General features: G+C 38.7%; 1 protein-coding gene across 1 annotated transcript; it reads right to left on the bottom strand.

The window, feature by feature from the left end:
* On the bottom strand, positions 1 to 11994 carry LOC144655042 (dorsal-ventral patterning protein tolloid-like). Its single transcript, XM_078515262.1, has 8 exons — positions 11922 to 11994; positions 11471 to 11526; positions 10339 to 10375; positions 9102 to 9479; positions 7469 to 7909; positions 6362 to 6706; positions 1256 to 4108; positions 1 to 403 (listed from the first exon to the last, which is right to left on the bottom strand). The coding sequence occupies exons 1-7, from the start codon at positions 11992 to 11994 to the stop codon at positions 3759 to 3761; spliced, it is 1680 nt and encodes a 559-aa protein (XP_078371388.1). The 3' UTR covers positions 1 to 403; positions 1256 to 3758.
* Positions 11995 to 14000: the final 2006 nt, after the last annotated feature.

The following is a 14000-nucleotide window of genomic DNA, read 5'->3' on the forward strand; positions in this document are numbered from 1 at the left end:
CATCAGTGAAACTTAAATTTTAGCCCCTGCGATTATTTTCCAGTCCCTGTGTCCATCCTCGGTAATTAATTCCTTGCAAGTATGTTAAGTGACTGCTTGGCTTAGTACAGCCCGTTCCTAGTACGTTCCCGTTCCTAGTTTTCCACGTTCAAGAAATTTTCTCTCCCCATGAAAAAAACAGTGCAGAGATCCAGTTTTATCTGGGGTGCACGAAACGCACTTTGAGCTAAAATCAGTTGATTATTTTTCCATAGTGCTATCTAATTAGGACAAGATTTTGCTGAAAGATTTTTCTACCATGGCTTCGAAATTCAGTAAATTGACACTGTGTATGAACAGTACCAAGCTTCGATGCCTGGGTGTATTTTTAGATGAGCACCCGACTACGTTTCTCTTAAGGAGGCTCGATGTAGTTTTTTTAGCCGAAGGGTGGTTGTTTTGAAAATTAAAATTATCTAGGAAGCCAATGTTCGATTTTTGCCAAAATACACCATAATGATCAAATATGACCAAATTTTAATTTTTTACTCGTCACTTTGTCACGAAGGTTACCATAGCAACCATTGACGTTTTCTTTTGTTCTCAAACAAGCTTGGTTTTCTCGAAATCTAGACTGACACTTGGTATTCATTTTTTGATATGTTCAAGTACAGTAGATTTACCACCTGTGCTCAAAATTTTAGGAAAATCTGTAAGAGCATTTTAGAGTAAATCAAGAATGAAGTTTTTGGTATTTCCTTATAATTTCTTACAATCGGCAGTCGATATATTTTAACAAATTAAAGCAAAAAGTCTTTCGCTTTTAGTTAATGGTCTTTGATGGTGTAAGTATTTATATTTCAGTGAGAGAAACTGTGCTCAAATAATACGAAACAATTTTAAGGCGCCTATTTTATATTAAAACGGTGTTTTTCTGAAAATTTCATTCTTGATTTACTTGAAAACGCTCTTACAGATTTTTCTAAAATTTCGTCAACAGTTAGTCAATCTACTAAACTTTAACATATCAAAATATAAACACCAAGTGTCAGTCTAGATTTCGAGAAAATCAAGCTTGTTTGAGAACAAAAGAAAACGTCAATCGTTGCTATGGTAACCGTTGTGACTAAGTGACGGGTAAAAAATTAAAATTTGGTCACATTTGATCAGTATGGTGTATTTTGGCAAAAATCGAACATTGGCTTCCTAGGTAATTTTAATTTTCAAAACAACCACCCTTAGTCTAAAAAAACTACATCGAGCCTCCTTAAGCTACACCTAAAGGTCGAACCTCTTTAATACAGACTCCAAAGGGACAGGGAACAATGTCCGTATGATGGAGGTGTCCTGATTACAGAGGTAGAGTTTATATGAAAATTTGTCACTGTCAGACCAGGTGAACTGTCCAGGGAGGTGATAGGGAGGTGTCCGTATTATAGAGGTGTTCGTGATACTATAGCTTTTGAATGACGTTTTATCTACTACATTTTTATACACTATTTTAAAAAGACTACAGTTTACATTACTTAGTAAACCAAACAATTTCAGTTTGTAAAAATCCTATGTATGGTTTTCGGTTTCAATAAAATAAATCTAAACTTTAGCTTAAAAACAAAAAATAATCCAGTTGTTATCGGTCGTTGGTATATACCAAACCAGTTTATAGTGCTTATCGCGCGCTCTGATTGGCTACTCAAAATCCGGATATCCTTTGCTATTCACCTTCGAGTAAAAAAAATGGCTTCCCTTTTCGATTAGGTGTCAAAAACAGAAATTTTGCATAAACTGGGTCACCTCTATGCGTTGTAGGACACCGGTAGAGCAGTGTTTATAAAAAGCTTTTCTAATAGTATCACTCATTGTCATAATTTCATCGGGCATTGTGGCGTATTCTGCGAGCAAAAATGGAGAATTCAGCGGGCTAAAATATATTTTAGCCCGCTGCCGTGGACCAATCAGAAACAAGAGAACAACGAAGCCAGCCAATCATTCGAAAATTATTCAACTGTTCGCGCCGTTTTCTTGCTGGCTGGCATCACTTCAAGCTCCTTTTAACTTGAGTCGATGTGCTTTCATCTGCAACTAAAAACTGTTCAGCTTTATAACGACAAAATGACTCAAAAAACTTAACTGGAAAGCTAATTCTTAGTCTTACAGAAACTGTTACAGAAACTCGAAGAAGAATCCAGGCGGCAAAGTGAATGGAAGTTTGTCTTCGTGGAGCGAAAGTCGCTCAGTTCAGGCATTAATACGCCAAACAACCATACAGTTAAGTTTAACATTTCTAAATGACGACTACTTCTTTGCTGTTGATAGAATTCTGTAATTTCCTTTTAAAGCGTTGGTTGGCTTTCTGTCGAGTTTTGTAAACTATTAAACCAGGTTTTTATTCATAAAAAATTCATAAACCTCAAAATATGATTCCTACCTCAATCCTAAATCCAAAAGTCTCTTACAAAAGTAACAAATCCTGGCATTTAATATTTTTTTCCTGCCAATGATTCAGTTCAGTATTCGGCTTGACTAATGATGGTCTAATCACGCCAGAAAGTATTCTGGTACCGATGACCAAAGTCGTAGTTTCTCAAATCTCTACCTTGCAAAACCAACAGCAGTACCATTAACTGCAGCAACATCAGAGAATTTGAAAATTTCTAACGGCACGTTTTACCACTGCAATTTAACCTTCAGGGCAATTATCCCAGGCAATGGAACGGTAAAACATGTGAATTATGACGAATATGAAACTCCCCGATTGGTGAGTAAAAAAAAAAAACAAACAAAATTGCGACCTTCACTTTGAAATCCACAAAAATTCATGCAACAGACGACTGAAACACTTTGTAATTTCTTTTGGCGATTGCCGGATGTTGTCATTTGACCTTTCCCGCGCTTTTCTCGGTCGCGCGTACGATGTATTCTCTAAAATAAAAACATAATTTTTGGGACGGCTATTTTACTTTTTCACTACACTAAAATGGGCTTATCCACCACTATTTACCTCCACTTCGTTGAATAAATACACCTTATTCGATGGTTTAACATATAATACGCGTGGATATTTTGTGAGTTGCGTAGTATTTTTCCGAGCCCTGTAGGGGAAAGAGAAAATACGAGCAACGAGCAAAATGTCCGCTCGTATTATATGTTAAACCATCAAATAAGGGATTTATTATTCCACTAATTTTTCCAAAAAATAATAATGTAATAACGCGGCATATTTTGCGCGTTCTTTTGCCCTAATATGGTAATTGTTAATTATGTCTGAAACTACAACTAGTTTATCTTCTACCGCAGGGTTTTACGATAAACAATTTGATAGCAATGGTCCCACGCCACATCTGCAGGTTTCGCCTTTATCCACACAGCCAATTACAGGGAAGTGGCTGCCACGCACAGCTGCTTCCTCCTGGTTAGGAGAAGAGAAATCAAAAATAAATGACTGTCCTTGTACCACCATTAACTTCAACAAGCGAACCACTGGAACGTTGCTTAAATCCCATCCTCGTTGCAAAATAATAATATAAGAGTTGTGGCTGGGGCTGTAGAAATCTGACAGTAATGCGTGTGAAGATGCCACTACCATTACTTGCCTGTGCGCATGCGAATAGGTCCTGGCCAAACTTCAAGGATTGGACCACTGCTTTCAAACAGTCTATATTTACATTTTACACTTACAAGACTGTTTTCTGGAAATTCAGCTAAAAAAGTCGGCCTTCGCGAAAATTTTTCAACTATAAATTGGCGAGGCCATCTGGGAGATGTTGCAGTTGTGCCGTTCAATCTGCCAGTGACATGTTGGTGACACCTTGTGAATAATTAGTAGAGGTTGGAGGTGGATCCGAAGCTGTGGCGAATGGCTCGGGATAATAAGGTGGAACAAGCTCTGTAGTAGGCGGCAATGACTGTGACGTTACAGGTGAAGCAGACAGCGTCTGTGTAGTTGGAGGGACCTCAATAATATGAGGGAGAGGATGCAAAGGAACGTCATTTACACGAGACGGCCCAGGTGGTCCTGTAGAACGCCTTATCGTGGTGCACTTTATGACAACAAAGATTATGGAAAACAGGACAACTGCAACAACAAGAGGCACCACAATGGCAGCAACGTTAACATGACGAGATGATCCTGTTGAGAAATAAAAGTGAGATTAATTGTCGCGTTCGTTTTACCCTTGAACAGCAAAAATCCCACTTTTGCCGTCTGCTGTTTGCACTCGAACGTAAATATGAGAAGTGACGCGTTTGGTGTGGACATGTACTGTATTTCCAATTTTTCCGCTGCATTAATTAGATGATTTCTTCTGTTGCGTCAAACCAAATTTTATGCACGAATTAATAGCACGAACCAACCCGTTTTTGGGATCGCTTTCTTTCATTCTCTTATATTGTATTCATGTCTACACCGATTTGACAAAAGGTGGACTCCGCGAACCGTGCTTGAAGGCCGACGTTAGTCGGCCTTCAAGCCAGTCCCGCAAGAAAAAATTGAGGGGGGGGCAACGTCTTGGAAGGTTGTGCCGGGTAGCTGAGTGGAAGGGCTAGCAGCCCAGGGTCAGGGGTTGAATTGCTGGCTTTCTAGGGGGGTGGGCATAGTGGAGTGTTTTTGTGCCATTTCCACCAGACCTTGCCAGACACAGCAAGGTCATGGTATTTTAATGAGTATTGTCTTGTGACTGTCAGGCAGCTGCAGCCCTGTGGCAGCTTGGCTGTCACCGGGCTGGACTAGGCACTCTGCTCGGCCCCCCTGGTCCTGGTCTAGCCAGGGGACTTCAGGGGGAGGGGGGGGGGCTGTTGGTGAATTTCAAGCTTCTTTTTCAGCCGGCCGGGCAGCTTTTGGTGAAACAAGTTAGATGTATATGCTGTGGTTTATATTTTACCCTTGGTACAATCTAGCATCTCACTTTGTTTTACATTCATTAAAATATATTGTTCTACACCCGAAGAAAGGAAAATACCGAATTATTTCAAGGATTAAATCGAACCATATAATATACATAAACTTTCTGTGCTGGACACTTTCATTGAAGAAGTATTTACTGCACTAAATGGTCCATACATTTTTTTAGCCTGAATCGAGGGATAGTCTGTAGTTTTGGATCTTTATAGTGGTCATTTTTCGCCGATTTTAAAGCGAGACTATCGCAGGCTGGGAAAATTCAAATCCGGTTTCTTGTATCCAAAAACGGATTTTGCGTTCACCAATCCGAAAATGGATATCCGATCAATGATCTGAAGAATCCACACGAAGGAACAAGAGAATAAAGTTCAATTTAGCTTATAACAATATAGTATGATATCTTAGTAAGTCAAATGTAAATAATTTGTGCGATTTTTTCGATTTATACTGTAAATAATCTATGGCGTTTTTTTTCGATTTATACTATTTTAATGCAAAATGTGTTTACGGGGTTGTCATGGCAAAAACTCCATTTTCGGATTCTTCGTTTCTTTGGGAGCAAAGTATCCGTGTAATCTGAGATCAATGATCCAATTTTGGATTTTCCATAAGGAACACGCACGCTTAATGTCAGCATGCGAGTGGGGGATGTCAGGATTACAACCCTCGTTCCCAGTGTCCTCTTCTTTTATTCACTGGATCTTTTAAAACTTTACAGTTTTGCAAAGAACTGGTTTATCTGCAGTAGTATCAGTAGTTTGTGCAGTGTAATTGATACATTGCTTGTGGCACAGACACCAAGTGCTCATTTCCTTGTGCTATTTGTGAAGGAGAATACTTCTTTGCAACTTGTACTATCGGCAAAGGATTGATCGTCAAACTGTGTTTGCTTTCTTGCTGTTAAACGGAGATTTCGGGTGAGAAGAGAGTGTTGAACCTTAACAGTTATTGGATTTAATTCGAAAAAAGTACGCATAAGCATAACATCCAAAAAATCTAACGATCACAATGAGCTTATTTAAAGGTCATCTAATGTACATTTTCCGAATAATCAAAAGTGAACAGCATTTGAAATCAAGGAAGCAGACAGCTCTACATTTAAAGCCGAGTAAACAAGACGGTGTTTGACCTTAGTACTACTAGTTCATACCCACGCCGAGTATCGAATGTCGTTTATGAAATGTGGCCCTTAACAGTAACGCAAGCAGCAACAACAACAGGGTATCTTAAAATAAATTTAAGGTTCCTGTAACATTAAATTAAAATCCCTGAGATTCTGGCGAGTCAGTCAAATGACACGCTTCACAAGTTGTCAGCTACTTTTATCTACGTTAACTTTTTTGGAAAAATATTAAAGAGGCGCATGTTAAACGTCATTGCTTCTGTATGCATTGCGTGCCGTTTATTTAAATCTTAAAGGGCACCAGATTTTCGACAACCCCATAAACCAACGTTTCCTTCGGAACATACGTTAGGACTTACCTTTCTTGGAACGGATTGTTGCCCGAAAGCTGTCCCTACTGAAATAATTATAATATTTCACGAACATGTGGTTCCCTGTAGATGGTATGGTGTTTCGGTAGTTGTCATTGCAGTAGGTGCCAAGAAACTCAGCAGTTGATGAGCTTCCATCCCAAACTTTTACATATCCACAGGAACAGCTCGAACAGCTAGGTATAGACATGTCATCAAAACTCAACTCCAGGATGTAACCGGTCGCGGTGTCGATTTGAAAAGTGCAGCTCATCCGTGGTGGATTTGTGTGATAGTAATCATCTTGGTTTGGGCTGGAAATAGATGCTGAACCAGAGCTTTCAACAAATATACCTTTAAGAAAAATAACAAATGTAAGTGGGTTTACCTCATACTGTAAGAATCACAAATTTTTTCTAAGGCAAAGTTTTTCACGTCCTGGCTAGTTATTTCTTTACATAGTAACATAGAAATCTCTAAAGAAATTTCGTGTGACTGTGTAGCGCATATAACTAGTGAATTGAAAACGATAATTAAAATGAAAAATGCGCTTGATGGTAGTATAATGTTTCCATACGTTTCGGGGCTACTGCCCCTTCTTCAGTGGAAAATGTGAAATGCCATCTAACGGAAATCAGCACTTATTTCTTTACATGTTCATTATGATGGGAGACTGTCGTTTAGTGTTCGCCGCAAGTTAAATAAAATAGGAGGTAAACATTTTTAATCAATTAAGTTTACATTTTTTGGTGTTTGGGATCAAAAGATGCGAAATTTAGTATTTTATGGAGCATTTCTCGCGATCAAATGACTCAAGCCGAGGTCAGCCGTTACAAATTACTGTAAATGTATGAGATCACATAGCAGACCGTGACGTCACGCGGCCTCGAACAGTCCGGATTGTCTGCTTGTGAAAAGACAAGCTTATCGATTAGTTAGTAATGCAACAAACATGGCTAAGTGTTTGAAAAAAAAAATGATAAAAATATGACCCACGACTGCACCTCCATTTTTTCAGTAAGATCATGGTAAGATAGTTACAGAGCTAAATGTAAATTATCCTTCGTTCATCATCAGGGAGATTCCCACCTTGGTGTAGCAAAAAAGGCAACTTACGTTTTTGAGAATATGCTTCACAGGCGTAAATTGATGCCGCAGATGGTGAATAGGGAGACCAGGTAGTTGGGTAGGCAGTAGTCCAGTAGGGGTATGGAGTTGTTGGAAAGCTATATCCGGTTTGATAAAATGCCATGAATCCCGAATAACTATCAACAAAATCGGAGTAGAACCGAACATCTATGGACCCAGACGCAGTGATGGAGTAAGGGATGTCAGAACCACAGTACTTCACGGTGCGATAATCATATTGAACCTCCACGTAGTCGCTACAGGATCCGTATGAATACTCTAAGTTAAATCTCGTGAAATTTAAATTGATCATCTTCCCCCAGGGTGCCGTAATATGCCAATAACACGATTTCCTGTTTGGGTAGTCCCAAGGAAAATTAGGACTGTAAATGACGCCAGCGGTGGCTCCAGAGACGATTGACGGACAACCTGAGACAATAATGAATGTACACAAGGTCCGTTACTGGAGATGACGTACACAACTGTACTACAGTACAGCTTTTGCTATTTTCATGGATTTTCTTTGAGTGTATTTCACGTTGGCAATGTGAGGCAAAATCTGATGATTTCCAAAACTGAGATGGTTTACCGCAATTTTAAACAGTTTTGCTTATTATCGTCCTCCTAAAAAAATAAATAGAATGACACAGCTTGACACTTCCTAGTTTCGAGGAAATTCACTCAGTTAAAAGGTGGGAGGAGGCCTAAAGAGAAACATAAATTAATCTTGAAAAGATTAGGCTTCCTAAGCCAATTGGTTCATAATTTGAAGTTTTAAATTGCGAAGGTGTAGGTGATATTAACGTCATAGTTAATAAGTTTCTGAACTGGTCAGAAACTGCGGTGAAACAATCATTGCAATTAGTAACAGTGACGACGAAATCAGGAAAGCAATACTGTAGAACACAGAAAAGCCCTTTAGACGAGCAAACTCGACAAAAAGTGAAAAGACAGTACAAACATACGGGAAAACAAAATTGATGAACTTGTTAAAATTTGAAACCCAATCCAACTTTGGACCCACTTAAAATCTTCATCGGATTAAGAAAAAGGTTCGTTTGACTCGAATGTTCTTATGCGCAAGTAATATATCTAATTTCAACGATTACTTTGGGTACCAAATGCAGATAATCCCTCTGAGAACCAAGAAAATACAATTAAACATAAGAGTAAAATGACAAAGAAACAATCCTATCACAGTTAAATGACCTAAATCATGGATGAAGCATAACATTATATAAATATGCTAAAAAAAACCCGAAAACAGCTGGCCTTGAACGAATGAGTGAAATGTTGAAAAGTGGGACTCATTATCGGACAACCGCTTTTAACAAAGTTATTCAATTTGATACTCAGTACATACTTCATGTAACAGAAATCAGCTGTAAGCTTAGATTAGACCTCAAGGTGCAAAGTCTTCTATAAAAGTAGTTAATTAATAAGGATAATTATTACTTAGGATTATAAACTATATTCTATATCATTTTTCTTGTTTATTACAACCTGTAGTTTTATTATTATTTTATTGTGAATTTTTAGGTAATACCATCTATATATGGGAACACCAAATCAATAAAATTTTTGTTGTTGTTAAATCTAAAGTGTACGATTTCCATCTCACCTGATGAGCTATTGAGTGCTCTATAGTGAGACACAAACCCTTGACCTGTCCCATCCCAATCAGAGGTGAATTGCATGTAGAGGGATCTGCCTGAAGAATAAACTGGTGCAGGAAGGCTACTTCCATAACTTTTTGATAAACTAGGAGCATAACTGCCGCTTCCGTCGAAAACTTCCACAGTATCACAGCCATAGCAATCTTCCAGGTCAAATGTAGTGAAGTAGATGAGAATTCTCTGCCCATAGCTATAGGGTGCTTCAATGAGCCATTTGCAATTCTTGTGGTTACCATAATTGTAAGGATATCCAGGACTGTAGATTGAGCCATTCTGAGTGTACTTTAGATCAATAGTTTGTGTTTGACCACCACATGCTGACTCTAAGCGGAAAAAGATCATTTTGAATAATAATTGATGTTGTTGTAGACGAATAAGTACAAAGGAAATTGCCTTTCAACCGGTTGAAAAGATAATGTGGTAGTTAATTTACTGGTATACATCACTACCATTATTTTATATACCTTATTTTATCTTGCCTTTATTTTATATGGAAATACTAATAATTTTAAATTTGTTGTAATTGAATCTACAGCGCACGATTTGTAACCCACCTGATGAGCTATTAAGAGCGCTATAGTGAGCCACAAACCCTTGACCCGAGACAGACCCATCAGAAGTAACTTGAATGTAGATAAATTTGCCTGAAGAATAAACCGGTGGAAGGAGACTACGTCTACAACGTTTTGACAAAAGAAAAGCGTAGCTGTTTTGTCCGTCAAAAATTTGTACGCTATCGTAGCTGCACTGGACATGATATTCGAAATCAAATGTAATAAAGTTGATGCGAATTCTCTCCCCATAGGGTGCTTCGATCAGCCACTGGCAATTTTCGTGGTTTGTTACCGCAATTGTTTGGATATCCAGACTGTAGATTGAGCCATTCTAAACGTAGCTTGGATCAATAGTTTGTACTTGACGATCCCATCCAGACCCTTTAAGGAGATATTTATTTTAACTGGTTGAAGCATTGTAGAAACGAATGATGTAGACAGGAAGGCGCACAGACATTCTTTAATTTTTGTAATTTCGTCCCAACTGTTATAAAGCCAAGAAAGGGCCCACCATCGTTGCGCAACTTTTGTTCACTTCACGCATGTTCATCGCGCCTACCACTCCTGAGCAGCTCTGCATCTCTACTGATTTTTATTTGGAAAATCTAGTTTAACAGTTATAACGTACCTGCAGTAATGACTTGAGGTTTAGTCCATATGAATACTGAAAATTATTCAAAATATATCAGTCAAAAATTGTCTCTGTTGTTTACTTTCAAGTTATTACCCAACACAAGAGGAAAAAACGCCAACTATCTGTAAACTACACTGTACACGTCATCTACATTAGCTATCGTTTGAGATATTTCCTTCAGCGACTGCATATAAAAATTAGAACCGAACAACTCCATTCGGTTGCGTTAATTTAACCATCAATAATTAATCATGCATATTCAATCAACCAAACACAACGAAGACACATATTACAACGCAGATCTGTTGCTAAGGGCAGATGATTGCAATAAATATATAAATTCAACACTAACAAATAGGTCAAAAATATTAAGGCTTAGTTGTATTGGCACAAAATAAACCTTACCGCACTGATCAGATTCAATGACGTGCTTTACTCCAGTCTACAGTAAATGTTCACCCCGCAACATTTCCACTCACGCATATCATAGAATGATTTGCAAATTATGATTGCTCGCTCAGTCTGAGACGTGGTGATTCTACCTTTTATCGCGCAATTCCCGGCAAAAAAGCACATTGCCGTGTTGCTACTCACACCCAATTTTTCATCGTGTATAGGTTTTGTTAAACAACACAGGCAAGCGCGAATTTCTTCAATGACTGAAAAACCATCGAATCTATAAATGGCGGACACGCATAACTTTGTAAACATCTCGTAACGAGTATGCCTGACGTATGCCGATCGATTTCCTTACGAGAGAAACAGCAGAAATTGAAACGTCTTGTTTCTTTTTTTCTTTGGTTTTTGGATCTTTCGCAGTTAGCTTATCGCATTATATATATTTTGAGTCAAACTTATCACCTTTAAAATCCGCCATCCAAAAACAAACACAGCGTCACGACACTTTCGACGTTTGAGCAACGATCTCGAGTTATGAAATGCTTCCTAGATGTGCACGGTTTGAATTTTGACTTGGCACTACACACATCTTATACTGCAGACATAGGTGAATCACTAAAACATTATGTCTGTGATGCTTCGATAAAACGAATGCGAGAAACGACCTGATCAAACGGACAAACGTTGTCCATCACCTTACTTACAGTAAGGTGATGGACAAGGTAAGGAGTACAGGTAATTTCAACCCGCGTCCAAGCAGATTTTTTTTCATATCCTGACCGTCTGTGCGATTTTGTTAAGGGAAACGATAGTATTAAATGCCTATATCGGACTGCTGTATCCTGTTGTTTGCCTTACAACTGCAAAACCGTTCAAGAAGAAACTTCCGAATGCTTATGTAAATCAGAAGCCCCTCAAATGTGGGGGCTTACTCAACATGATACATGAGGGTCTTTTAAAATGATAATTGCGTGACGGTTTGGTCCCAATCGGGTAGCAACCATGTATCGGGGGTGGAAGCGGAATCATTGGACTTGGGATATTTATGATTCCTGTCTTATTTTACCCGATGATTCATGATTCATTTATAAATTTTATTGGATATTCATGATTCATTTTTCATTCTTTTCATCCAGCTTTCAAATTAACAATTTACCTGTTTCTGTTGTTTATATTACAGGCTGGTTGCGCATTCCCTGCTAACACTGGAGTCTCCTTTTCCAAGTAGAGACTCTCCTCGCACGGAGTCATGCCGGAAGCCGATGTAAATTTTTTTCAGCCGTTAAATTGTTTCTAAACATTCACTGTGGGTAACATACTTGATTACTGGAACATTAGTAAGGGATGAAGATGTAAATCCAAGGGTATACATTCGTGGTTCCATTATTTTGCTCTAGGGGGGTGCGGGGGCATCCTCCCCCAGAAAATTTTGAAAATTAGATGCTCAGAAATGCGATTTCAGGCCATTTCTGAAATATATTTGTTAAGAATTTAGTAATATTACCCATCAGTTTGATTTTTGTTACAATCTATATTCACAAGCCTCAAATATCGATGGAAGCATTCATTTGTTATTCATGATTCTTTTAGCCATCTCCGTTATTTATGATTCCCAAGTTTTAAACACAAAGATTCATGATTCCTACCAATTTTACAGCTATGATTCATGATTCCGCTTCCACCCCCGAACCATGTATTTCTGAAATGTGCGAGCCAGTGGATTTTTTTCGCATTATCACCCCCTTTTTGTCAGTCCCTTTCATGTTTTACAACTTTCTAAAGATTTGCAATATATTCAAGCTGATTTTCCTACTCTTGCTAGCAGCATTGTAAATAGAGTTAAGTTTATCAAAACAAACTGACGGCGATGGTAATACATTTCGATATCGTGACGATAAAGTGTGACAGGTGTTGATGCTGGACACGCAGTGTTTCTCGCTTTCCACGCGATAAAGTAAACACTGCTCAGTGCCCTCAGGAAGGCCTTGGTATACCAGTGTTAAAACTTGAAGTAAAGAAATCTCCAGGATAGGAGAAATGAGAATAAAAATACCTCAAATTGGTTTGAATAACACTTTATTTGCGCAAGTAACGTCTCTTGAACAAATACAATCCTTTGTTTTGTAAATACAACTAAGCAATCACAATTCCCTCGCGGCTTCGCAGCTCGGAAACAAAGCACTCGCACTCGGTCGGGAATCCCGCCAGCTACGCAGGCTAACGGGGCTATAAAGTTGAATTTGCAAGGGCCACTGCGGCCCAAATAGAAGTACCGGATCCTCTCACTGCACAGGAACTTATCAACTACTAGTAATACGTGACTCGCGGGGCCTCGCGAAGCTCTGGGTTTGGGAGGGAGGGGGGTTTTATAAATAAGGAGTGATAACCGGTTTTAACCGGTGATTTGTTATTGTTGCCTAGTAACGGACGTAGCCGCGACACCCTCGTTCCCAGGGTCTACTCCGCTTTGAAAATGTCGGCTCTTTCTGGTTCGTAAAGAGGTATAAAGCGTTGGGAAGCGCAGGCTATTTTCAAATTCATCGACAAATTATTGGATATAAACGGTTTGGATCCTTTGAAAAGTAAATAACATGAATGCCAAAAAATGTAACGTTTAAAGAATGGGTCTAGGCACCGTATTGCAAACTCGCAAGTAAGTTATTACCCCTCCACACCACTCTCCTGTTCATACCAACCTACTGACAACGTTTAAGGTCAGCGAGAAACATGTCAGCCACTCAGTAACCTGCGAACAGGCTGCACGCAGGCTAGCCACTTAGCAAGGTATTATAGCTTGACTTCTTCGATGCAGTATGTTTTCTTTATTACTCATAATCGTTTTCTAGTCAGCCGAGTTTTCATTTTCAGTAATACGACAAAACTTTTAAGTTTGCAAAAGCATGTTTCAACAGAAACCTCTACCATCTTCTGTTAAATTATATATAAAGCGTTGAGAGTTAAATAATTAGACTGCAAAATGCTAATTACGATAACTGAACACAATTAGCGACAATGTTCAGAATTATGTAGATCTGTTTGAACTGAAATGTGAGAGGCCTTATCACTGGCTAAGTGCTCACGTAAGCGTGTGGAAAAATGTCTGGTTGTTTCGCGGACATAACATACATCACAGCCTGCACTTGCAAACTTATTAACTGCATTCGAACGGAGCCCGCCAGCGATAGGGTCTTTCACGCCAATCAAGTTACCGATATTACTGATCTTAATAAAGGAAAAAACAAGCATGATATCAAAAT

The sequence above is a fragment of the Oculina patagonica genome, chromosome 5, assembly GCF_052425735.1.
Source record: "Oculina patagonica isolate OP01 chromosome 5, crgOcupat, whole genome shotgun sequence".
Lineage (NCBI taxonomy): Eukaryota > Metazoa > Cnidaria > Anthozoa > Scleractinia > Oculinidae > Oculina > Oculina patagonica.